This window comes from Ceratotherium simum, chromosome 12, assembly GCF_057802395.1.
Source record: "Ceratotherium simum simum isolate JZ-2026a chromosome 12, ASM5780239v1, whole genome shotgun sequence".
NCBI classification, from domain to species: Eukaryota; Metazoa; Chordata; class Mammalia; order Perissodactyla; family Rhinocerotidae; genus Ceratotherium; species Ceratotherium simum.
The window spans coordinates 56,035,014-56,061,858 of NC_141911.1; the positions used below are offsets into that span (position 1 = coordinate 56,035,014).

General features: G+C 34.4%; 1 protein-coding gene across 3 annotated transcripts in view; it reads right to left on the reverse strand.

Moving 5' to 3' along the window:
- The window catches only part of FAT4 (FAT atypical cadherin 4), a 159,390-nt gene that overhangs the window by 18,828 nt on the left and 113,717 nt on the right, over nt 1-26,845 (reverse strand). For 2 of the 3 annotated variants that reach the window (XM_014784536.2, XM_087437647.1), the window contains exons 8-11: nt 24,599-24,849; nt 18,291-22,640; nt 7,962-8,066; nt 3,682-3,989 (exon numbers count right to left, since the gene is read on the reverse strand). In XM_014784536.2, coding sequence (XP_014640022.2) covers nt 3,682-3,989; nt 7,962-8,066; nt 18,291-22,640; nt 24,599-24,849 — 5,014 coding nt within the window. The remainder of the gene's footprint in view (nt 1-3,681; nt 3,990-7,961; nt 8,067-18,290; nt 22,641-24,598; nt 24,850-26,845) is intronic. The other variant, XM_087437646.1, reaches the window with a different exon arrangement.

A 26,845-nucleotide genomic window follows, 5' to 3' on the forward strand; every position in this document is an offset into this window, starting at 1 on the left:
TCAAAACTTGATGACTATGGCCGCATAGTACAGATGAACTGAAAGAATTTTTAATCTCTCCCTTTTTCGCATATCCTGCAGTACCTCTTTCTTTGCTCTCCATCTTGCGACCAATCCCCAGTTTGATAGAATTAAAAGTTCATAAAGTTTAAAGAGATCTTGGAGGTCATCAGGTAAAATCATCTATTCTACATAAGTCTTAGCAATATGGTTATCTTACATATGCTTGGAGAATTGGGATGAGGTGCTACCTACTAGCCCCCATTAGGGTCACCCGTCATTATTGGGAAATTATTATGGCTAACGTAAGCCTCAATCTACATCTATATACCAGACTCCACATGTTGGTTCTAATTCTGTCAGGTTCCATATGTCTGGGTACATTAATAATCAGGAATACTGGAATTTTCTAAATCCATATTTTCCTTAGAGGTTTTCCTCTGAGCACAGTAGTTTGGTAATATGCTGGTTTAAAAAGTCTCAGGCAGAGGTGAGTGTACTAACCTATTACTAATCTGAAAAATTATTATTTCCAAGATTTGTTTGCTGAATCTTTTAAGATTCACTGAAGTTGGAGTGGCTTTTTAGGCACTACTCATAATTTAAACTTTATTGAAATTACATAAAACATTCTTTTCTTTACTTCAAAAGGCTGTATGGGGCAGTGTTGTTGGAAACTCAGGATGACTAACATTTATTAAGTACCATTTAATATCAAATATGTGAAATTTTAGATATGATTTATATTATCTTTGCAATAATACTGAAAGGCAGAGATAGTATCCCCATTCATGAAACAAATTTTGATTTTCTGCCCAATTCCTTTCCAATAAACAAAGCCACCTTGAATTACTATCAAATCAGGGCTCCAAATAAGTACTTTTCAATAGATTTTTTAATAGATTGTTTTAGAATTTAAACGCTCTAAATTACAATTATTGTTACTAAATTTTATTCTTGTTTTGATCTTATTTTCAGAATGTTGAGGGTAATTTTATTAAGTAAACAGCTTATAAATTAAATATATTAGAGAAAATTTACAGTTACATAATATTAACACGAAGTTCATCAGGAAATGGAAGACAATATATAATTAAAATGATTCAGGGCCGGGCCGGTGGCGTAGCAGTTAAGTTTGTGTACTCCTCTGTGGCAGCTCTGGGTTCGCAGGTGCGGATTCGGGCGTGGACCAACGCACCGCTTGTCAAGCTGTGCTGTGCCAGTGTCCCATACAACGCAGAGGAGGATGGGCACAATACTAGCCCAGGGCCAATCTTCCTCAGCAAAAAGAGGAAGATTGGCAACGGATGTTAGCTCAGGGCTAATCTTCCTCGCAAAAAAATAAAATAAAATAAAAAATAAAATGATTCATAAATTTGCACTAATACTTTGGTTGTTTTCTCACTTGTATTCAAATAACATACATCTAATAACCCAGTAGGACCCTGAATGCAGCATGATGGACGTGATGACATCAGTGGATGAAATATCTGAGCAGGTAACCTCAATAGTGGTGCCACAATCATTTGGTCATCATTAGAGCTAATCGCTACTCTTTTTTTTCTCATAATTGGAAATAGTTCTGTATTTAAAAAGTTGTTTAAATTTTCTTTAATGGACTAAATTAGAGTGGAGAAGAGAAAAGTCATTGTATTTGATGCCATTTCAAAACAAACATGGATTTAAAGTATTCCTGAAAACAACTGGAGAATTCTCTTCTTTAATAAAGACTGCTTGTTACCCATATTTGTCTTATGCCTTCATGAAATTGGCAATTATAGAGGACACAAAAACTTTGCTTTTAAAATTAATCATGGATCACAGAAAAAACTAGTAAAAACATTTTCAATGTTGTTTCTGTAAGTTGCTTCTATGTAGTCCAACAATATAAATTATTGCCAATTTTTAGTGGCAAAAATTTTTTTCTCATCAGACAAATATATGATTCATTTGATCAGTCTCAGAACTATATAACTTACCATGTTTTTCATATTTTTTCCAGATTGCCAAAGAGCTCAGAGATAAAACTATAATCATTTAGAGCACAGATTTTTTCATTTAAAAAAAATGATTTCAGAGCATTAATTTTGTTCTTTTGGCTAATTTTTCTTTTAATACATGATTTAATACTTTAACCAATTCTATTCCTTTTATAGAGTGAAATATAAATTATAAACAGCAGTTATGATTTACAAAGCTAGATGTTAAAGTCCAAACAGTTTTTGAAATAGTTTTTGTTAGCATTTACTTTTTCAAAAGCCCTTGATAGTTGTTGAAGATGTGGGGAACCATGGAGAGATAGTTGGGAAGATAAATAAATAATAAATAAGCCCTTCCATTCTATTACTTCATATCAAATGTTTTCAAACATTAACAGGGAAAAGATCTGATACATTTCCCTTTATAAAGAAAAATACTAGTAAAATGAACACAAGTGCTAAATAAATATGTACCATTATTGTTATAATGAGAGCCATAGAGTTAAATGGAATATAATATGGAAATCTTGGATATTATTGAGTTATAATTCTGAGAATACCTTAGATAACCAAAAAGCAAAACTTCATCCTAGTGCAGGCTCACGTCATAGACCTCACAGATGACTGTACAGATGTGGTGGTGTAATAAGGATTACTAACTACTACATTGAAATATGTGTTAAGGATAATCTTTCTTTCTTTTTGGGGGGGGGAGGAAGACTGGCCCTGAGATAATTTCTGTTGCCAATCTTCCTCTTTTTGCTTGAGGAAGATCGTCCCTGAGCCAACATCTGTGCCAATCTTCCTCCAGTCTGCATGTGGGATGCTGCCACAGCATGGCTTGACAAGCAGTGCATATGTCTGTGCCAGGGATCCGAACCTGCACACCCCGGGCGGCTGAAGTGGAGCGCATGAGCTCAACCACTATGCCGCTGGGCCAGCGCCAGTATCATCTTTTATCAGTAATTTATTTATAGAAAAGTTTTCCCCATTTGTTTATTTATTTATTTTTAATTTTTTGTTTATTGGAGTAACATTGGTTTATAACATTGTATAAATTTCAGGTGTACATCATTATGCTTCTATTTCTGCATAGATACATCATGTTCACCACCCAAATACTGATTACAACCCATCACCACACACATGTGCCGAATTATCCCTTTCGCCCTCCTCCCTCCCCCCTTCCCCTCTGGCAACCACCAATCCAATCTCTGTCTCTATGTGTTTGTTTATTTTTGTTATTATCTACTACTTGATGAAGGAAATCATATGGTATTTGACCTTCTTCCTCTGACTTATTTCACTTTGCATAATACCCTCAATGTCCCCATTTGTTTTTAAATTGTTTCTTCAGTTAGGGCAGAGATACTTAGAAAAGAAAAGTAGCCATTTTAAGTACAGTTCTGACATAGCCTTACAAATATATAGGAAATGTCTAAAATGGAATGTTTATGCACTAGGATATTTTCTTTACTTTACCTCTTTTATTGTTTGTGAGACAAGTTTTTTTGAGACAAGCATAGTTGTCACGAGCAAAAGAAAAATATTACCTATTTGCTGCTGTAGTTCAGAACAAAATTGGTCAAATAAGGAATGAACATAACAATTCAATTTGCACCCCAATTCATGCTTTAACTTGAAGGTCTGATTGACTGGATGTACAATAAAACAAGGGTTAACGCGGAATGAAGCAGCTTACCATTCCTGCTCTCCGGGCAATCACAGTGTGAAAATGTCCATCTGACACCTTCTTCATGGTGGTGAGTTTATATGTACCACTGCCTAAATTATAAGAGAATCTTAGTCTTTCTTCAGCAATTTCTAGAGCCAAAAACTCAGCCCGGTCCCCTGTCTGATTGTCATAGTTGTAAAGCAATAAAGCATGACTTTTAATAGTTGCAAATTTGACATAAATATAGTTGTTATTGGGGTCCAAGCTGGGAAATTCCATGTATGATAACTCCTCAAATCCATAACTATTCAACTCGCAATGTTTTCCAAAGACACCTGTAAATGGGAAAATTGACAAATTGACACATCAAACTCCAATGAAGTTTTATTAAATGACGTTGATTAAAACATTTTTGTTACAATAATTATCCATACTTTTAACAACTTTTTAAAATTACTCTCTGAAGAATACCATCTAAATTAAATTGAAACAGAACAAATTGATGATCTTTAAAGCATATAAAAAATGATAAACTGATATAATTGTTTTTCTTTGGCCAATTACGGAACACATCTAAGTATGCCCCATTTCTGAAAATTAGAATTATCAGAATGCAGTATGTCTGAAGAGATTTCTTTCCTGGAAAACTTGCAAAATTAGTTTGTCAATCTTTTTAAAGTTTTAACATGCTGTAATTTCCAACCAAGCTACTTCCTTCATAATATATAATTCTTAAAAACAATTTTAATTCAATTGAGGATGGTCAATTTTGCTTTGACTTTAAAAAAAAAATTGTCTGTGTACTCGTGATATTTTCAAGGGTCGCAAAATTAGGGAAGGGATTCACTGCTGTTAGTGAAGGAAATAACTGTCTTAAGTTTTATCTCTTTCCTGTTTTATACCTTCTTTGGGTATGATTTATAGCAGGCTACTTTGAAAGAGCTTTCTGTTTTTCTGAAATCCAACATTCCCACTTGTTTGTGCTGGTTCTTTTTCAAACTTGAAAAATGAGTTTTATTGATGTTAGAAGGCTACGCCAAAATTCTTTTCCCACAAATATTAGTAGACGGGAGCAAATGATTGGAAAATTAACCCATGCCAATAGATCATGATTCCCATCAACTTGCAAAGGTTTCATTCCTTAATTTTGGCTGCAGGTCTCTTGTAAATGCATTAAATCTAGAGTCAGGGAACCATTCAGCTAGACTGAACCAATGCTGTCATTTCACAGAATATTTAAAACTTGCCCCAGGTCACAGACCCACGGGAGACAGAGCCAAAATGTGAGGCCAGATCTACTGATTGTCTAGTTGTTTTGACTACACCACATTTTATATATCCAAATGTTCTTTAAATTAAAATGGCCTCGAAGCTGCTATAAAAGCTTGTGTCATTTATCTTTTCCTTTTCTGTCAAGGCTGAGATAATATTCCATTATAAATGAGTAAAAAATACATATAATTTATTTGTAATCATTAACTGAAGTTAAAAAAAAACAAAGAAATTACAGGAATTATATAGATTATATATATCATATATGTTATATATGCCATACATTTATTATATATAATATATTAAATATATTGAATCCATCATATAATATTTATATTTGGTATTGTATATATTTTATATTTATATGTAATAATTTTTAAATTTATATTAAATATATATTTATTATATTATATATACCTTTTTTATGTATGCATAAAGAGTAACCAAAATTACATGAAAAGCAAAGATAAAGCATACAAATGAAATAGATTATTGAGGAAAAATTTGTACTGTGTTCCCTCAAATCTCTTCTGATTAAATTTTAATAAAAATATACTTAAAATTGAATATAAATATAAGTGGAAAGTATATAGATAGTGGAAAAATGTTCTACATTTTTATTCAAATTGATACCATTACTTCAAACATGAAAATATTTATTTATGAAATATTTTTTTAAGGAGTTTTGTTACTGTGTCCAAAGAAAGGTAGATTTTTGTCTTTGAAATATAATAAAATTTAATGAGGATTTTAAAACTTCCTTCCAAATGGAATGCAATGAAATAAATCTACATAAAGGTCAAGATAAATTATTAAAATTACTCTAACAAAGGATATCGTGTGTGTATGTACGTATATATGTACATATATATGAACATATACATATATATGAAATTATAATTATACAAGCTTTCTTTATGAACTCTTAAGCACTTTGTTTTTTCTAAAACATAATCCAAAAAAAAAAAAATCTAAAAATCTAAAAAATTTTTTAAAATCCAAACAACAGATCTTTCACTGATGTGAAGGTAAACAGTGCAAAATTTTTTTTCCAGCTTCAAAATTACAGTTAAGATGTTGTTTTATAGGATGCATGTGTAACTACCTCCAGCTATTTGTTTGAGGCCTTCCATCTGCCATTTTTATTTGTATGTTTCACCAAAATTCAATTTGAAAAGAAAAATACTTTTTCCTTTTAAGTCTATGTCTCTGTTCTCAAATCATGCGTTGTTGTTTCAAGATTTTTTTATTTTGTTTTGTTTTATAAATCTTCTGTTGTCAACTGACAATGTCTAAGTTTACATAATGTTTTTTGTCTTTGCCACTGTAAGGAACAAGGGGAGAAATTGCATTGCCAGCTACATGTGATCTGTCTCTATTTTAATTTACTTTGTTGTGTTAAGCCCGTTTCCCTGGGGATCTCTGGTAGGGTGAGGGTAAGGTCTATTTGGACCCCAAAACACTTCACCCAACAGACAATGACTGTTGTATCAGCTACACTGCAGCAATAATTTGTTTTTCTTTGGTATCAATTATCTTAAATCTTCATATTTGCAATCGGAATACAAAGGAATCTAGAAATGTAAAAAATTTTATTCAGTCACTTGAAAACCATTTTTCCACTTTCCACTCCAATCCCCTTATCTTTTATTCCAAAGCACAAGTTAAACCTTAAACCATGAAACTTGATTGTGGTTATCTGTAGAAAGCAGCACTCTTTAGGATTATAAAATATCATTGAAAGAAAAAAGTTTTAGGAGATCTAAAGTTGTGGTTGTTTTGACCTTGATCTACCTTTCACTGCTTCATGGGCATTGTTGGTGAGAATCTCAAGTAAATTTTTAAAAGGAGGGGTACTCCGAATGTCATACTGGACTGAAAATAAAATTTGTTTTAGTCACTATATCATCTTGGGGTAGTTTTGTTTTGTTTTCATTTTTTGACTTTAGACAAAGCCCTCAACTTTTGAGCCTCAGAACTATTGCCAAAATGCATGGCTCACAGTTAGATATTTTCATATTCTGTTTTTCTTTATCATTCTATTAATGTACTTTATAAACACAAAACTAGATAGAGTCATGGTATTATTTGAAAATGAGTTAATACTACATTTTACTGGTTACTAGAAACCTCAAATTCTTCTCAAGTTCTATTCTTTATTATACATAGAGATTCACTTTTCAGGGTCTTCTAGCACAGTAATATGTCCAAGGAAAGACTAGAAAAATATCCTTCTCCTCTCTTATGGAGAGAGATGGAGTCTCTACTGCAGGACATCTGGAGGTGAATACTATATTATGGAGTAAAGCAGCCTTTAAGTAAATGGAATAATCACAAACCTATGAAACAAACCAAGTTAAAATGAAAGCTTCCTTCAAAGCTGTTCTCATAGTCCTTGGCTGTACCAGTGCTGGGTAACATTTGGGTGAGATCTGGAATGAATCTTTTACTTCGTTCCACTATGGTGAATACATACGTATGTGTAAAAAAAATTCTAACAACTTTCTTCCTCCAAAGAATACATTAGTCTGAATTTCGATTAGTTATGTGCCACTATCTACAAAAAGCTTATCATGAAAACTGCATTTCTGGTTATTAAATCCTTCTAACAGAAGCAGTTAAATTAACGTAAAAAACAAACACAAAACAAAACAAAAAGCACTTCGACTAATTATTCTTAAAGATTTGAAATAGAGAGTGATGTCAAATAGTGCTACAGGACTTTTTCTTTGATAGGTTCTAGGCTGAAAGGAAGGCATTCATAAATATCTGAGGGGAAATATCCTGAGAAGAGATCATCAAATTCAATTATCTTCAGTTGATTATTTTTCTAGTAATGATCAAAGCAATATATTCAATGGGATTTTCATAATTAACTTTGAAAAATATTAAACTTTTGAGATTTGATTTTGCTAAAACCTCCCATGTAAAATAACTAATGTTTTCTTAATCATTATGGCCACAATAAAACAAAATTGCTACACTGTGGGCCAAAATAGATGGATATTTTATATCAATAACTACGCTATACTCACCAAATGGACAATGACAATAGTATGACTCCACACCACTTTGGCAGGAACCCCCATTAAAGCAGGGGTTGCATTCACAGTAATTGACCGAAGATTCACACATTTTCCCTGAAAAGAATCAAATTCGTTAAAAAAAATATTACATACATTAATACCGTTACTGCATAACCATATGCAAAAATCTATTCTGAGAGATTATATCTTGAAGAAAAGAAATAGAAGAACATTTTACTTGACATGAGGAAATTGGAATCTCTCAGCATTCAAAATCTTACTTAGTTTTCCTATTGTAAAGATGTGCATTATAATATTTAGAAAATAATTTACATAATCATCTTGGAAGGAAATACTGTTTTCAGGGAAATCACAAATGGTGCATATATTTAAATGTTTTCACTGAATTTATTTTCTCTCGCCAATGTCGCTTCATTTTTCACATTTTATAACCGGAGAGTTGAAACTTCTACAGTATGATTTTCACTGTAGAGATTTCCTTGATTCAGATTTTTCAAAGGTAAGAATCAATCTCATTTAGCTTATTTGTCAAACTACAATCCTTTCACTCTCAAGAAATATTCCTTTTACATACCTGTTGTAAAGCAGAATCCCAGAAATAAGAAAACACATCAAATACATTTTCAAATACTTAAGATTTATTCTCGACTACAAATTACATATACTTTGTCTATTTCTAAAACGACAGCCAGCATATTTTTAAGTTTATAAAGACTTTTCCCATAGATCATCTTGTTAAGTTGAATCAACTAATATGGACTGAGTGCCTATTATGGGCCAGGTATGCTAGAAGATGGGGCTATGGCAGTCAAAAAAGCAGATAAGTGTCTGAACATTGTGTTTCCATTTTAGCCGGGGGAATTAATCCACGCAACAGGAAACATTTACGTTTCACAGATGAAAGAGAGGAGGCCCTTGGAGGTTAATATCTTGTCTAGGAAATTGTAAAACTACAGCACAGACTAATGTAAGTCTGTTCCCATATCTAGGTTTCATAAAGCTATGATCGAATAGCTAATCACTTAGTAGACCAAATTTAGAGCATAAGGCCAGTCGCATGTGGTTTTCCTTGTTGATGTGGCGGAGGTATATTTTTCTTTTATTTAGACTTAAATGTGTTCTAATACCACTGTTCTATAACATTAAATTACTGTAATAATTTGACGTATTTGTTAGAATAGTTTCTAGTTTTCCAATTCCGAGAAATGAGATGTTACAGAGTTCTTAGTTAATTTCCATTCATTGACAGGAAGGTTTAATTATTCAATTAAATCGAGTTTGCTTCTGTAAAGCTATTTTCTACTTTCCAGCATGATTGAACTAATGTTTTTATTAAGTGTCTCATGAAAACATCTAAGTTTTATATGCACAACTAGACTTAATGTTGAGCATAGATAATTCATTTCATCATAATTATCATGCTTAAAACATAGTCAAAGTTTTTGTTTGATTTAGTTCTGTTTTTGTGGTTTGATTATGTAGCCACAATTGTTCTGGTTTGAAATTGTAAGCGTGAGTCAGAGCTCAAGACACTGCTAACTAAACACGTTTCTCTACAGCCTAGAGTCAGAAACACAACATTTTTTCCTTTATAAATAAAATTGGGAACCTCCTTACAAGGCAAAACTGTAACAATTTCAGAATACCTTTCTATTCTAAGGGGAAACAATGAAAAGAAACAAGTTACCAATCTACAGGCACAGAAATTAGGGTTTAAGTGTTGTAACAATATGTTACATTCAAGAAACAGGCGGGACAGCTTGCTTATAAGCCTGTACAAAATATCACACCAAAGAGATGCTGTGTTATAGAACTCTCTCCTATGGTGTTTTCCAACTGAATTTGTGACAGATCATTCTAGAGAAGTGGATTTTTTTTCTTAATACAATATTAGTATTGCCCAATAAAGAATAAATAAGACCTGTTAGCTAAACTTTTGATTATTTATTTGCTATCGGGAAAGTCACATCCCACTCCTTCCATTTTTTTCCACTGTAAGAGCATACATAATTTTTACATGTGCTATTGGACTAAGTACAGTTTCTTTTCTTTTCTTTTTTTGAAAGTGTCTTTTAGAATTGTGTTTAAAGTAGCATGTGTAAACGACATAGATTAATATATTTTTCAGATGTAGTCAGTAAAACCTTATATTATAAAAACAGGTTAGTGGGTTACAAAATTACAAACTTCACTTCTTGAAGACTGGAAATGGAGAACAAAGCCTAACCAATTTAGGGGGCACTGTCATGTACACTTACTCAAATATTTGGATGTATATGCTCTCCAAGAAAAATATATGAGCACAAAAACTCAAGTCATTTATCCTATAAATCTCAACTATATCCTTTTTTAGAATCCTGTTGGGAAAGACTATCTTTTAGAATCTTGGTTTAAACAACAACAAAAGAAATTTAGAGGTTATATTTATTATTATTATTTTTTTTTGGTGAGGAAGATTCATGTTGAGCTAACATCCATACCAATATTCCTCTATGTTGTATGTGGGTTGCCACCACAGCCTGGCTGATGAGTGGTGTAGGTCCACACCTGGGACCTGAACCCACGAACCCAGGCAGCCAAAGTGGAGAGCACTGAACTTAACCACTACAGCATGCGGCCAGCCCCCTAGAGTCTGCTCTTTTTTTTCTTGTCATTTATATAAATTAGTTATCTTATTTAGTCCTTACAAAATGAGATTTTAGCACAGACATCTGAGTTTAATTTAAATATAAACTATAGGCTATTTCAGTTAGTCCAAAGTGAGAGGTGGAAAGAAACACAAAAATAAATGACTTACTCCTGTATTAAAACACACAGCACCTGTGGAAATGGCAGAAGAAGCTACAAACTAAGAAAATATAAGTTTGAGAATAAATTTCTTTTAAAAGTTAAAATAAATTCTCAATGGAATCTGATTTTTTCAGTATACAATACAAATAAACAGTAAGAGAAAAAAAATTCAACCTTTCATTTAACATTTTAATTTAAACTAGAGTTTTATTTTCTTATTTTTCCTTGGCAGATAATTATCAAAAATACAAGAAATGACTTTGCTAGGGTTTAGTAAATGAATTTATTGTTGAGTTTGGGAAAAACAGTCTTATTTGTTGGTGTTAGAGTTGGAAATTATTTACAATTCAAAAATTTAGTTTGACTACTCATTTAATGGGTAAAATTTTTCTACAATTAGTGAATTTCAAAGAGGTTGACATACTAGATTCAAAGATACAGTTTGAAAACTCAATACTGCAATTTAAATTATTATAAACGGCCTTTTCTTCTTTTATGTGAGGGAACTTTGTCATAATTTTACTTATAATCAAAAGAGAGCCTTTAAATGCATAATTCTTAGGTTTGGAAAGTTCATGCTCTATTACCCAATTAGAAGTCAGCAACAAATTCTGTGTTTTTCTGAACACATCTATCTACTTAAATTCTAATGTTACTGGCATAATGATTATCAGAGAATGCAGCAGTTTGAATTACTCTAACATGCTTCTGGTGAAAAAAAAATGTGATGTGTTGGAGCACAGTGAAACAAAATCTTGGATCATTAACTTAATTAATGCTGCAACTCAATTAACAATAGTTGTCAGTGCCTTGAGGCTTGGCAGTACGCTGATAGGGCTTGCACAAAGAAAGAGCCACGTCTCTTGAACTCAAGGAGCCTTTTTCTATTAAGATATGTTAACTGTCATAGCAGCTGTTTAGAGGAACAAATTAATCTCATTGCTTTGACATCCATCAATTAATTGTGTTGATATACATTATTTATGATAGACAGAAGGAGATGTGCTTCAAGAAGTATAAGCTCTTAGCACATTCAGAATGGGAATTGCTGAAGATGAAAATGAATGCATAATAGGAGGCCAGGGTATCCACAGACTTCCTAAAATTATAGTTTAAACTTACAGGAGAAATTTAGTATATATCATCGTGTTCAGGGGCAGAAGGTGTGATGAAGTGTTGAACATAAATTGAATTTGTTGTGATCACTTTTCAACAAGGATGTATATTCAAGTTTCACTCCTTCCAATAGCACATTTCAATGTTAGATTATGCGGAGCAGGGCTACATTTATCCTCACCTGTTAAATATGGCCAAGATATGATGATTTCTGATATCCTATAGTTCATGTAGGCTTCAATTTAGTATCTTAGGTCATTTATATATATTAGATCACCACAAGTACGATTTTCGTATCTCTTGTATTTATACATAGAGGAGAGGGGAGACTATGTGTAACTATCAAAGTCCATCTTATATCTATTTATTTATTTATTTATTTTTTGTGAGGAAGATCAGCCCTGAGCTAACATCCATGCTAATCCTCCTCTTTTTGCTGAGGAAGACCGCTCTGAGCTAACATCTATCGCCAATCCTCCTCCTTTTTTTTTTTCCCCAAAGCCCCAGTAGATAGTTGTATGTCATAGTTGTACATCCTTCTAGTTGCTGTATGTGGGACGTGGCCTCAGCATGGCCGGAGAAGCGGTGCGTCAGTGCGTGCCCGGGGTCCGAACCGGGGCCGCCAGTAGCGGAGCGCGCGCACTTAACCGCTAAGCCACCGGGCCGGCCCCTGTCCATCTTACATCTAAATTGATGTTTTTATTAACAAATATAATTCCATAATACATGTATGCTGTTTATTCTGACTATTTATAAGCTTTTTATTATTTTGGCAGAAAGTAGCTGCTTTTTGTACACTAAGTAAATGTTTCCTATTCTTGTGAAAAGCACTGTGAAGACAGCTCATCTAAATATCCTGATCAAATAGCATTATGTTTTTTTACATCAAAACAAAGCAAAATACCATGTTTAAATAAGGGCTGCCAGTAAGAAAAGCAAAAGGAAAAAAACTGTTTTGTATTTTAAAACATGCACAAATACATTCTCAATGAGACTATAGAGGTTTGTGTATAATGACATTCATAATATCCATGGCAATCTTACAAATACATGCTTATTTTTTGCAGAAATAAGAAGGATTTAAGCCACTAGAAGCCTGTTATTAATGCTTTAATAAGTTGTAAATTATATTTTAATGTAAACTGTCTAATTCCACTCTTGGAAATAAAATCAAAACAAGAATTGAGCCCCTTTATCCTCTCTTATATGAGTCATTTTTCTGTATCTCACAGAAATTTCATTTCATATCTATTCACTAACTTTTGTTTGTAGTCTAGTGTCCTGGTCACATAATCATTGGGAGCATTAATATATGACTGCTGCGATTTTTTAAAGAATGACTCTTAGTTACTACTCCAATCTTCATGAAAGCAAATGTTTGCCAAGCTCCTCAGTAAAATCATGCACAATCTGTATATAACTTTATATGTCTGGGAAAAAATTCCTATTTATACTGTCACATGACATAAAAGTGATGAATGGACAAATCTTATCCTCCTCTGAACTATCAGGACTTACTTGAGAGCATAGGAAAACTTCTCCATATGGTAATAAACCCCTGGCATTACTCCAAGTACCATACCTAAAATGCATCCAGATGTGTGAAAGTAAATGGGAAAGGTTAAAGGGGCGATGAACTAATTCTGTTAGGAGAGCCCCAGATTTAGAAATAGGCTCCAACTACAGACTGCATTTTATACAACCATCCATTCCTAGGAAGGACTCAATGCAGGGACGTGCTACAAACAGTGAAAATCTGGATCGAGAAGACAAATGCTAGCTGGTGACTGACTATAATTGTGCTTCCTAATTAGTGTTCTATTAAATGCAGGAAATTTTCATTTGTATAGGGAAAGGAATACTGGATTTGTAGTTATTAAGCGCTGATTTCCTCCATGATCCCCTGAACTTCTGAGGCATGAATAATATGAAAGATATTTTCTTTGGATTTCCTGAGGCATGTTGACAACTGATGTAATTTTTGGTATTATTAATCTTTGTGAAAATCTAGAAATTAATTTTTCACATGTTTTATACTACATTAAAATGTATTCATCTTTTCTAATACCCTGTATTATAGTTAATCAAAGCTCCATTTAGAGATATAAAAATTAAAATATAGGAAACTTTTCTTAACGATGAAACATGAAGTAATTGTAACTGAATATGAAGTCTCACTATTTTTTTTCAATTTTCTTTTGTTCTTTTTCTAGTAACTAATAAAAAAAGTTCAGAAACTCCAGTTATACAAATTCATTCCCTCTAAATCATTCATTCATTAAAAGATAACCTTATTCCATATTTATTATGTGGCCTTATGTCACAAACTTGAAAACAACTTTTTTTAAAAAAATAAAAAATCAGAATAAACTGGTGGCAATACAATAACAAACTTATCCTTTCATATCTTTTTGTTCTAGTTGTTCCATAATTTTCATTTCCATTCTTGCATCCTTCCAGGACGTTCTCCACACAAAATCCCTGTTCAGCTAACACTTAATCCCTCCCTGTGAGATTCTTTAGATAAAGTCTCTTGGTTTCCATCAATTCATAAGTCACTCACTCTTACAATCTTTAACACCATTTCTAACTTCACATGAAATATGCAGTGGGGCTGTGTGGGTGTGTGTGATGGAGGGTAGTGGCTGAGGATTATTTTAAGCAGAAAGTTCAGAAAATCTCACAGCTCTAATTTGTAATGTCACAGACTATAAAAATCTGAAAAAATGCAGGTGAAAGTTCACATAGAGTAGAGTATGAAAGTAGAGTATGTAGTATGTAAGCAGAGTATGAAAATACAGGTGATTAGAAATAATTCTGATGATCAAAAAAAATCTGCATGTATACAGGCCTTGAAGAAGGCTTTACTAAGGTACTAGTACTCAATGATAATAGAAGTAAAATCTAGCTGGAATGGGTATTTTAAAAAATTTATTCTATGTGGTATATATATGCTTATGTATGATTTTTGTCTTATGGCTTATTAGCTCTGATTAGCTCTTTAAGGTGTTTTGGGGGCATTAGCTCCATCTTCCTGTGTCAGGTTACCTGGTAAAGACTATTTAGAAAGAGCAACTCAAAATGATCCTTCAGGGATTACTTTTACAAAGAACATTAAACAGATACTGACTTTCAAACAATACGCTCCTAATTTAATGTATTGATTAACAATTTGTCTCTATGTTTTTTGTTATACTATTTCCCGCAAAACAAAAGAAATATAACTATTTGACTTTAACTATCTGCTAATTTTCTTGGATGGACTATGAATTTAGAATTTGAAACAATGAATTACATGACTTCAAAAAATATAAGATTCGTGTTAATCATTCAATTTCATGTTCGTTTACGTCATTTCTGATCAGTTGGATTATCTTCAACTATGCAAACGGGACTGATGTGAGCTCTGAGGGTCAGAATATAAAATTAATACATAAATTCAAATAACTTGCCTTACAGAAAGAGGTTATGATCTAGTCTTTGGCAGCTTTGGCCCTAGAGTTACCAGAGTGTAGGCTCAGTTTCCTACAGCATATAATAGGAGTAAAAATAGCATCTTTCTATGCTAGATATTATATGTTGACACTCAGCACCATTCCTGTCCTTCTGTATTGTGGGAGCTGGAAGTTGGAAAACTACCTTTTCCAGATTCCCTTCCAGCAGGGCTTGGGTTTAGATTCTGCCAGTGAGCAAGAGTTGAATGGTATTTGAAGGCTGAAAACAAAGCAGGGACCATTCTCCTGGGAATCACTCATTGCAACGCTGCAGGTGAACAAGACGATCGGCAGTGGTTTCTTGCAGTTTCTGCGAAGCGCTTATTGCTGAGATCATTGGTGAATTTTTCTGACCTTCACTCTTAGCCAGTTTGAAGATTTTGTAAGCTATTTCTTTGTAATAAATACTTTCCTATCTTAAACTTCTAAAGTAATTTCAGTTCCTGACCAGTCTCAGATGAATACATCATCTCATAGGCTTTTTGTGAGGATCAAGTAGAATAATGGAGAAAATGTTCGTAGAAGACACACGGATTCACCATAATACTCTATAGCAAGTACAAATCTGAGCGTGATGCAGTGTGACAGGCACATAAAGAGCAGAATCTCTGGGGTCAAGCTTATAGCCAAAACTCAGATGACTTTCTGTGCCATGCTGGAGGCAAGCTATTTAATCTCTTTTATTTCCTCTAACACCCATTTTTTTTGTCTTTAAAATGGGAATAATAATAATATCCACTTAGAATTGTGAGAAGAACTAAATGAATAATGAAATGAGCAATAATGGCTATGATGCAAGGAGCTTTAAGCAGTGCTTCAAATAGCCACTTGATAAATGTTATCAATATTTCATGATGAAAAGAAGGATAGTCCTAAAAGTTTCAACTATTACATTTAGAAAAGTATGCAATGTGTGCTTAAATAAAATGAAACAAAGATAGAAACAAACTAGAGAGAAGTAATGTGAAAGGGCTAGTTCTATGCCCAATCATGAAATAAGCAACATTTACACTGAAATCTGCACATGGTGCTCTTGCTCACAACCATGGTACTTTCCCTGTTCCCTGGCCACTACCAAATATATTCACTTTCTTCATTTTAAGACTAGGCATAAACTCACTCTAAATCTATGTGTGAATGAGTGTATTATACCAAAATGGGACAAAGAAATAATCTTTATTGTTGAAATCTCAGCAGAGGAAGTAATTTTGGGGAGGAGGTGGGAAAGAATGATGGTTTTCTAGAACTCCTGAACTCATAACATGTGTATAGTCTTATTATTCATGATTCTAAGGATAGAATTCTGGTAAGACTCACAGTTATCTTGTTCCACTGAGGCTTCTTGTCTTAGAAATTCCATGACACATCTCTATTACTACCACTATACTAACACTACTACTGTAGAATTCATTAGCATCACTGCTTACTGAATGCTGGACACTGCGCAAGGTGTTTTACCATCATTATCTTTACTCATTGCAACAGGTGATGATAAAAAGATAAGTAAGTATGATTCTCTCATTTTACATGTAGGGAAATTGAAAGTCAGCAAGGTTAAATGACTTCCCAAAAGCTATAGCTAAATCAGCTGCTATCGAATCCCTTGGTTCCTTCCATTACATGTGCTTGCTGCTCCTTTTCTTCACTGATATTTCAAGGATATTATTTTGTTAGATGGAAAAGCTTACATGTTCTGCTTTGGTTTATTCAAACTTGCTCTATATCACCATCAAGCAATTCAACCCTCCAAATATAAAACCATAAGTATACATAGGATGGGCACCCTTTTCAAATGATATCCAAATGCATTTGCCTAAAAATTTTTTAAAAAATATGATTCTGCAAAAAAATCTACAAACATTCTTAAAAATCTATCCTGGTTTTACCTATTTCACTAGTACTTTTATGTTTATAAACACTACAGAGCAATATGGACTATCTATGTTCTAAAAATGTGTAGTGTGAAAATTATAGCAGAGAATCTTTCTCTCCTCAAACTTATCAATAGCATAACATTGACATACATTTCAAGGCACACCACCCACTGATCAGCTAACAGATGATAGATAGATAGATAGATAGATACAGAGATAGATAGATACAGAGATAGATAGAGATATTAGAGATAGACGTATATGCATATACGCACATCCTGTCTTATTAGGATGCCAAAGACTAGTTGAACAAATTTGCTGCTATACTTTTTAATTCTGCTTCTAAGATGTCAAGGTAAGTTGTAGTTCAGGTTTATTCTGGCTTACCTGAGAAATCAGCCTATTACACTTTCTATCTGACTACTAGAAGTAACAAGGCATTTCAATCTAAATTTTAAAACACGATTCTTGCTGCATTCTCTTCATAGTGTGGGTTAAATTTCAATAATGATGATTATGATTTTAAAAAACCATAAAAATGATGATAATAAAGAATCAACAACAATAATTGTTCACAGCTATTTAGGAAATAAAATGGTCTAGGTCTTATGCTTTAAATACATCATGTTCTTTAAACTTTAGAGCAGTGTTTTTGAAGATATTAGTCTCTTTTTTTTCTTATACAAGACAGCAGATTGACTAACAGCTTAAAGTCTGGAATTCACTGTGTAGCTTACATTCTGACTCTGTAACAAATTAGCGGGGTCACTTTAGAAAACTGACTTAACCTCTCTATGTTAGCTTTCTTGTCTGTAAAAATCGAAAAACAATTATCTCCACCTCACAGGTTTCTTGTGAGAAGTCATTAAAATAAATACAGATAAAGTGCTTAAAACAGTGTCTAGCCGATAGCAAAAGCTTAAAGCATTTGCTTGATTATACCCATTTATACGGAAAATTATTTAAAAATGACAAAATTCAAATCTTTCTATTATCCTTGACATGGTTAAAGTGTTAGTAAAAAAAGCCAAACATTTTCATACCTGTGTATCCAGTTTTGCAAACACAGTTGAAGCTTCCTGGAAAATTCTGGCAGATGGCACCGTTCTTGCAAGGACTAGGCAGGCACTCATTGATATCTCTCTCACAGGCCCTTCCAGTGAAGCCATCTGGGCAGCTGCATGAAAATCCTCCCACTAAATTGTGACAGGTCCCACCATTGTGGCAAGGGGTTGGAAGGCATTCATCTATATCTATTTCACACCAGCTACCAGCGTAACCTGGCAGACACTTGCAGAAGAAAGGCTGCAGAGGTTCATTTGCCACAATGATGACTGGAAGACTCTCGTGGCTCTTTAATATGGAGCTCACAGCCAATCTTCTTATACAGCTCCCTCCATTCTGACACGGGCCATGAACACATGAGTCATGATCCACAGATTCTACCTTTACTCCACTCTGCCGGAGAAGGATCTCTTTGATGCTTTCAAAGAAGGTAGCTACACCACTGGGATTCACATACTGATTATTGTTTCGCTTCACAGCTGCCAAAAGAAACGTTTTATTGTTCTCTTCATATGCACCATAGAGTTGCACAGCAGTCCCTAGGCCTGTCAGCTGTGAACTGGCAATGCGTAAGAAATGAAGGTAGTGATTAGTCAAGAAGTCCTTTACTGTTGGTACACTGAGACGAAGTAGGATGCTGTTATCCACTGTAGCATTGGAAAATCCAGCAAAGAAAACTCGGATATTGCTCGTGACTGTGCTGTGAACTCCATCATTGCTAAGGACAGTCAGATCAAACGTGCCATCTGTGGACCTTGGCTGAGAATTCAGATCACAAGTGCCCCTTGGAATACTGAAGAGGCTTGTAACTCCTGAAGTAAGGGAGCAGTGGAAGGTGTCTAAGACATCCGGATCCTGTGGCTTCACAGAGCCTAAAATCCCACCAGGAAACAAGTTTCCATAATAATTAACAAATATCTCCACCGTCCGAGACTGCGAAGGATTGTCATTTTGGTCTATAACTGTGATATGCACGGTTCCTGTGGAAGACATTTGAGGAACACCAGAATCCCTAGTAACCACAGACAGGTAGAAGTCTGCAATCTGCTCTCTGTCAATCTCTCTGGTTGTGCTCAGAACTCCAGCAGTGTTCAGACTAAAATAATTGGTGGCAGGACCAGTGCTCAGCAAGTAATAGGTAAAGGGGCCTTGATTTGGAGGGAGATCAGGATCAGTGGACTGAAGGGTCATCACTAGAGTTCCTGGGCGTTTGTTTTCCATAACTTCTCCTTCACTGATGGTCAACATAGGCCCATTATCGTTTATATCTTCCAGGGTGACCAATAAGGAGGCACTTCCTGTAGCTGAGGGAGTCCCGGAATCAACAGCCAAAACAGTGAGATTATAGATGGGTAAGGTTTCTCGATCTAATTCTGCAGTAACAGTGATCTGTCCTGTCTGTGGATTAATGGAAAAGGCACCATTTTCATTCCCTGATCCAATGAAGTAAGAAAATCTGCTCCAGCTGGGGACAGAGTCTGAGTCAAAGGCACTGACAAAGGTCACATGAGTTCCCGTTGGGACCCCTTCACTGATCTGAACACTGTAGATGTTTAGACTAAAAACAGGTGGGTCGTTGGCATCAAGCACAGTGACATTTACAGTGACCTCATCTATGTCTGCACCCCTAATGCTGCCAAAATTTTTGGCCAATACCTTCAACGATACCCTTTCTTCTTTTTCTCTATCAAGAAGTCCAGAAACATAAATTTGCCCGGTCTTCTTATTGATCTGGAAACCTTTCTTTCTACTGTTACCAAAAATCAAATAGTGCACCTCCCCATCAGTGCCCAAATCACGGTCGCTGGCAAACACTTCTCCAACAATAGTACCTTTAGGAGCTGCTTCTGAGATTTCAAAATAGTAAAGTTTGGAAACAAAACGAGGCACATATTCATTTGTCCCTTTTAATTGTATATGAACAGTAGCAAAACTGCACCTTTCTTCATCGGGGACATTGAAGGCTTTCACAGTAAGATGGTAGCTCTGCTTGGTTTCAAAATCCAAGAAGCCTTGAGTGGTGATGACTCCTGTGTTGGGGTCAATGACAAAGAGGTCACTGTCAGATGACTGGATGGTATATGCAATCACAGCATTGGTTCCAGAGTCAGCATCTGTTGCGTTTAGGTGAATAACTGTTGTGCCACTTGGTGCATTTTCCAAAACAGTAGGGAAATAGTCATCAGGGAGGAATACTGGAGAATTGTCATTCACATCAACCACATTTACAGTCACACTACAGTAACCAGTTCTTGCAACCCATCCTCCATCTGTAGCGCTAATAGTCATTTCATGTTTCTGGCATAGCTCATAGTCAAGAGCTTTGGCTAGTGTTAACAGACCCGTGGAGGAATTGATTGCAAAGACACCTTCTTCATTTCCTGAAGAAATGCTGTACCTAATCAAGCCATTCATAGCTGCATCTCTATCTCTTGCGGAAACAGTTCTGACAATGGCCCCAATACTATGGCTTTCCGGGACAGTTGCACTCATGTGGCTTTGAGAGAATTCAGGTGTATGGTAGTTTTCCTCAGTGACAATTACTTGAACAGTTGCTTGGGATGAAAGTGGAGGGTTTCCTTTATCCTTTGCAGTGACAGTGATCAAAAAGTTTTGATTCAAGTCAGAAATTAGGGAAGATGCTACTGAAATCCACCCTGTATTATTGTCCAACTTAAATTTTCCCAAATGATTTTTGTTAGAAATGAAATACTCCACTTCAGAATTCAGTCCAAAATCTTTATCATCTACTGCAGTAACTTTGATTAACTTTGTACCAACTTTAACATTTTTGGTGACTGGAGTAAAATATTTAATTTTAAGAAACTGAGGTGCGTTGTCATTACTGTCCACTGTGTTGATGGTAACTGTTGTCTCACTAAGCAAGGAAGGATTACCTCGATCTGAAGATGTCACTATAAAACTGTGTCTGTTGATGTTTACATTACTGAAGCCACTGACGTTTTGGTATTTCAAGACCTGTTTATTGAAAATCTCTCCTGTAGTGGCATTAATCCTGAAATACTCTGACTGAGATTTTATAAAATAAAACACTTGTCCGTTTGACCCCTCATCAGGATCTGTTGCAGATACTTGAGTCACTTTGGAGCCAATTTCAGTAAGTTCAGGGCAATCTAAATAATAGGAGGGTCTGCTAAATCTTGGAGCATTGTCATTGACATCTGTCACAAATATTGTGACATCTGTACTTACGGTCCATCCAGAATCATGTGCAGAAACTCGAATTCTGTAACGGTCAGTATCTTCTCTATTTAAAGGTCTACTAATTACAATATCTCCTGTGTTGGGATTAATTGTGAATGGAAGACTTGTGTCCATTATAGAATATCTACTAATTGCATTTATACCAATGTCTTCATCAGAAGTTGTGACACGTGTAACTGTGTATCCTAAAGGGGAATTTTCGAGAACATGGGCACTAAATATTTGAGAAAACCTAGGGGCATTATCATTTTCATCTAAAATGTTAATGATGACTTTGACTGAGGTACTCTGAGAAGGGGAGCCTTTGTCTGAGGACTTTATGGTAAGCACATATTGAGATATTTTTTCCCTGTCTAAAGGTCGAATGCTTCTAATTTCACCCGTGGCATGATTGATACTGAAACTATGTTCTTTGTTGCCGTTAACAATTTCATAATCTAACTTCCCATTGGGTCCACTGTCTTTGTCCATTGCCAAAACAGTAAGGATTTTTCGAGGAGAAAGGTTTTCCAATATTTCAGATACAAATGGGTCTTCCTTAAAAATTGGGGAATTATCATTAACATCTAATACTGTTATGTCAAGTTTCTCATAAGAGGAGAAAGGAGGGAAACCTCCATCTCTGGCCTCTATCCATACAACATATTTTTGTATCTTTTCAAAATCCAGAGGTTGACTAATGGACACCTGCCCCGTTAATTGATCGATCTGGAATGTATTGCCGAGATTCCCACTTGCAATATAATAGGACAAAGGTTCTCCTCTCAAGGAGGACCCCATAACGGTGGTGACAAGAGTGCCTACTGGTTGGTTTTCAGGAAACATGAAAGTTTGTTCTTTGGCTCTGACTTTAGGGAAATCTGCCTTGTTCACAAATCTAACAGTCACTGTTGTAGAATCTGTCTTTGGAAATGAGCCACCATCTTTTACATGTATGGAAAATGTCACTTCTGAAGCTCCATTTAGTGGTCCAGCTGCCATTATAGCTCCTCTCAGTGGGTCAATGTGAAATTTTTCAGAGTTTCTACCCGAAAGAGAATAATGCAGTTCAGAATTAGGTCCAATATCAGCATCTGTGACTGTAACTGCAAAGACGAAGGAACCTATGAAACAGGGAGTGTGCAGTTATAATCACATGGACACCAAATAAAATGCTTCATAGTGGGTTAATGTAAATAAAATACTATTTAGCTACCTAATATGACTTTATTTCCTCATGATTACTGGCAGAGAACAACATCTCCTATATTATCTCTTAATTTCCAAGTCAAATCTACTTAACGATAGTCTTCAGGGACTGACCTGTCATTTTCTAACTAAAACCCATAGGGTCTACGGATTTAATATTTTTCAGTGTGCCTTAGAGAGAAGCACAGGGAAGAGTAATGGCTAATCATTCTGAATTACAATTCCTAGGAGAAAAATCTGTACTAACACAACTTCCAACAAACATGATAATACGTGAGCTCTGCTAAGAGCTATGCTTCTGCCTAATGAAAAAAGATAATTGCACTATTACGTCCAAAAACATCTTTGAATTACCATATATGTAATCATGACAACAAAAATAATGTTTAATATGTTTAAAAAAATTGTTCTTGATTCTTTATACCCACTGTTTCATAGCCAAATTCTTTTCTCTGTGAGCTATTATTATATGGAGATAAAGCATATACATATACATATATACACATACAAACCTATAAATCAATTAGAACAATTATAAAGTCATAGGAAATAAGAACTGAGGAAGAATAGACTCAATTTGGATTCCAAAAGATAGTGCTTGGGATGAGCGCCAAGGAACAGATTGTAGTAGAAATATGCAGAAAAGCTGCCATAAGGACATGTTTTTGATCTACTCATTTAGAAACCTTTCCAAACCTTCACTCCTACCCCTACAGAAGAGTTTGTGACAAAAGCAAAAAGTCTTTTATTAAAAAAAAAAGTCCAGTGATTCTGATTAATTATAAGTCTAACGAGGAAAAGATGCTTAAGCACTACTCATTTTTTATAGGAGACGCTATATTGCATCAGCACACATTGGATGTAATTAGAATCATGCCTGCCAGCATCATTTCAGCCAAAGGCCTTCATTGGGGATTTATGACTTTGATATTAACATTTCCTTTTGAAAGAAAATTGGCACCAAAATTTATGAATTTTATGCTTTCAATTGGTATCAATTAGACATTCTCAAGTGAATAGAAGATCAAAGATCACTGAGAGGAGGAATCCTAGATCCACTTATTTTTTCTTCTAATTAGAAATATTTTAAAGCAAGAAAGATCAAATTAATTATGGCCTATATTTGCATATTTTCTTTTTTGAAAATTTATCTCAAAGATTACAAATGGCAGATGATTTGTGCAGTTCTTAAGAGAGTATGATATTCTTTGCAAACAAGCAAATGAAACCAAACTAAATTTAAATGCAAAAAGATAAATGCATATTGTCGATATGAAAATGTTTTCATTAATGGCTCCATAAACTTACTAACAAAAAAACTTTCATCCATCAAAACTGAAATAACCTCAATAATAATAACTAATTAAAAGTATTCATTCATGAAACATTTTTGAAAATCTATCTATGAAGCATTAAAGCAAAATATTCATTTTTCCACCAACAAATATATTTAAATGCCTATTACCTCCCAGATAATGTTTCAGGTGCTAAGACATAGCATGAAAAATGGAGACAATATGCCTCCTTTCAGGGAACTTACACACAAATTATATCTCAGAGCAGAACCCTCTTTGACTACAATGTGATATGTATTTTAATCATTTAACAACATTTAAGTACTATTAAGAAATAATACTAGGAAAGATGTGGCAATTAAAAAACCTTAAACATAATTGGTTTGGGATAAAAGAATTAATTTATGAGATTTAATGTTCCTTCAATTTCGTTAGGCAAAACAAGTTGAATTTTAGAAGATTTGCAAACTTAGGCTATATCAGAAATATACATGTAAACGTAACAGAAATATATTTATAGCAAATGTCCAGTGTATAGAGTGTATTTATCCATGAGACCTCAGAGTTGGTTTGATTACCTGGAGGAGTAGGAGACGGGATGTGTGTGACGTATGGGTGATGTTGAAATCTTGGTGGATTGTCATTGACATCAGTCACAGTGACGAGCACACTGGTGGAACTGGAAAGAGACTCCGGGGAGCCAGCATCACTGCAGACCACTACTAAGGTATAATTCTCTTTTGTTTCCCTGTCCAGCAATGCACTGGTGATGATTTGTCCTGTGGATGGGTTGATGGTGAACTGCGAGTTTCCACCAATGATCCTATAACTAAAGCAGACAGCAGAGTTGAGCTTATTTATTCTAGTTTTAATATTGTAGCATCTATTTACCATAATCTAAAAACTGAGGCAGAAATGTAAAGGAAAACATTACAAGTAAGATCACACAACAATGAAAGAACATGGCTAGAAGATAAATATTTCAAGTTTTATGTGAACATCCAATTGACGATCTTTATTGTGAGATGTCCAGTAACCTCGAGCAGGTCCTTGCAAGGTTTGTGGACTTCTTAAATCATGCAAGGCCCCAAAATATACCCAGAAGACCACTGTGTTTTAAATAAGTAAGCCTGAAAGCATAAATCAGGGTTTTGCTCTAATATTGTGGTTAGTGGCCAGGATCACAAATGAGCATCTGTAAAACGAATCTAAAAATTATTTTTCTGCTGTGTACCATAATATACCACAAAAGATCAGTTGAAGATCTTATTCTTCAAAGACAAAAACTGTTTTGGACACATATTGACTATCCAGAACAACTAAAGAACTGATTATTTATACAGAGACATTCCTAGTTACTAATTCTCTCGTTTGTCTTTCCTCATATGGCTCTGTTCCTTTGCTTTCTTGTTGTCAGGAGAGGTATGACGTTTTCATGGATATTTGATGCTAACCAGATTTGTTAACGGGCAGGAGTTTCCACTGAGAATAGCTCCTCTCTTCTTTCTGAAGAGGAAAGCTATCTGTATATTCCTGAGAGATCAGCTAGGACAGAAGTAGCTAAGCTTGGAGGTTCAGAAGTTGCCTGTGGTCCATAATTTTTAAAGTTGGAGGGTGGAAAATAGATGTCTTTAAAAGTTTTCTCCTTTATACCAACAAAGAAATGCCCTTGTTGGAATTAACTGCATGTTTCTATAGTTTGGTTTGTGTCCATAAAAACATAGCAACAGCAAGTGTCTAATAGAAACAGCAGAAAAAAGCCTACATTGCAGCCACTGGAGTGTACATTCCTCCTATTAAGTTCACAGTTTAAAACAAACATTTCAGTATTTTCATCCTTTTTTAGAGAAATAATGAACTGTTGGGGAGCTGACATTTTAAAAAATAAAGATCCTATAAAATGATAGCAAAACAAAAAAAAGAATAGAGAGGGAGTTAGGTTGAGAAATGATTTCAGTATTTGTAAAACACTGATATCCCTCGAATTTTTAACACTTTTTGGCACACCTACATGCCAGCATCAGCTGTGAATGAGAACAGCACTGACTATATTTCCTGGACCAGAAGTGACTTTTTATAAAGTGTAATTACTACCCTTATATGGTAGAAGATATCTATCCCCTTCATCAAAATGAAAATATCAGAGGTTTGTAAATGAATTTTTAAAGTTAAAAATTCAGGACCCATGAAATAATCAAATTGTCTTATCCCTCCCATAAAGTCTGTAGGAACCTGGTTTATGAGAATTGTTTCATTTTATTTTGGGAAACCTTGTTTCTATCAGTGGATGTAGAAATTACCAAATAACTTGATAGAGGAAAAAAAGTAATTCACAGCACCACAAACTTTCTTACAGCTTTATGACAGCAAAGATCAGGGTTCAATCAAATATTTGTTTCCTAAGTATTCACAAATAAAAACAAAATAAGAATGATGAAAAGTGCATGCACATTTGGATTTGAATGTTTTGTATATGGCGAGATCGTGGTGTCTTAGAAAGAGCAACGTGTTAAAAGGCAAATGATGTGAGTTCTGGTGCAGGTTCAACTAAATAATCCATACAGCAATCTTGTACAGTAAATTCTTATTTTTTCTGTTATGCCATTATACATGCTATGGCCCATATGATTGTCTAAGTAAGGAATATACTTATTATTTTTAAAAATTAAAGAATAAACCATCATGTTAATATGTGATTAATTTTTTCTAGACTTTACCTGATTCTGAAGTGTATCAAAAGTATATTTTAAATATGAAGTATTCTATAATGTCCCATAATATCTGTCATGCCAGTTTCATGCAACTTAAACTCGTAAGTTAAAAAA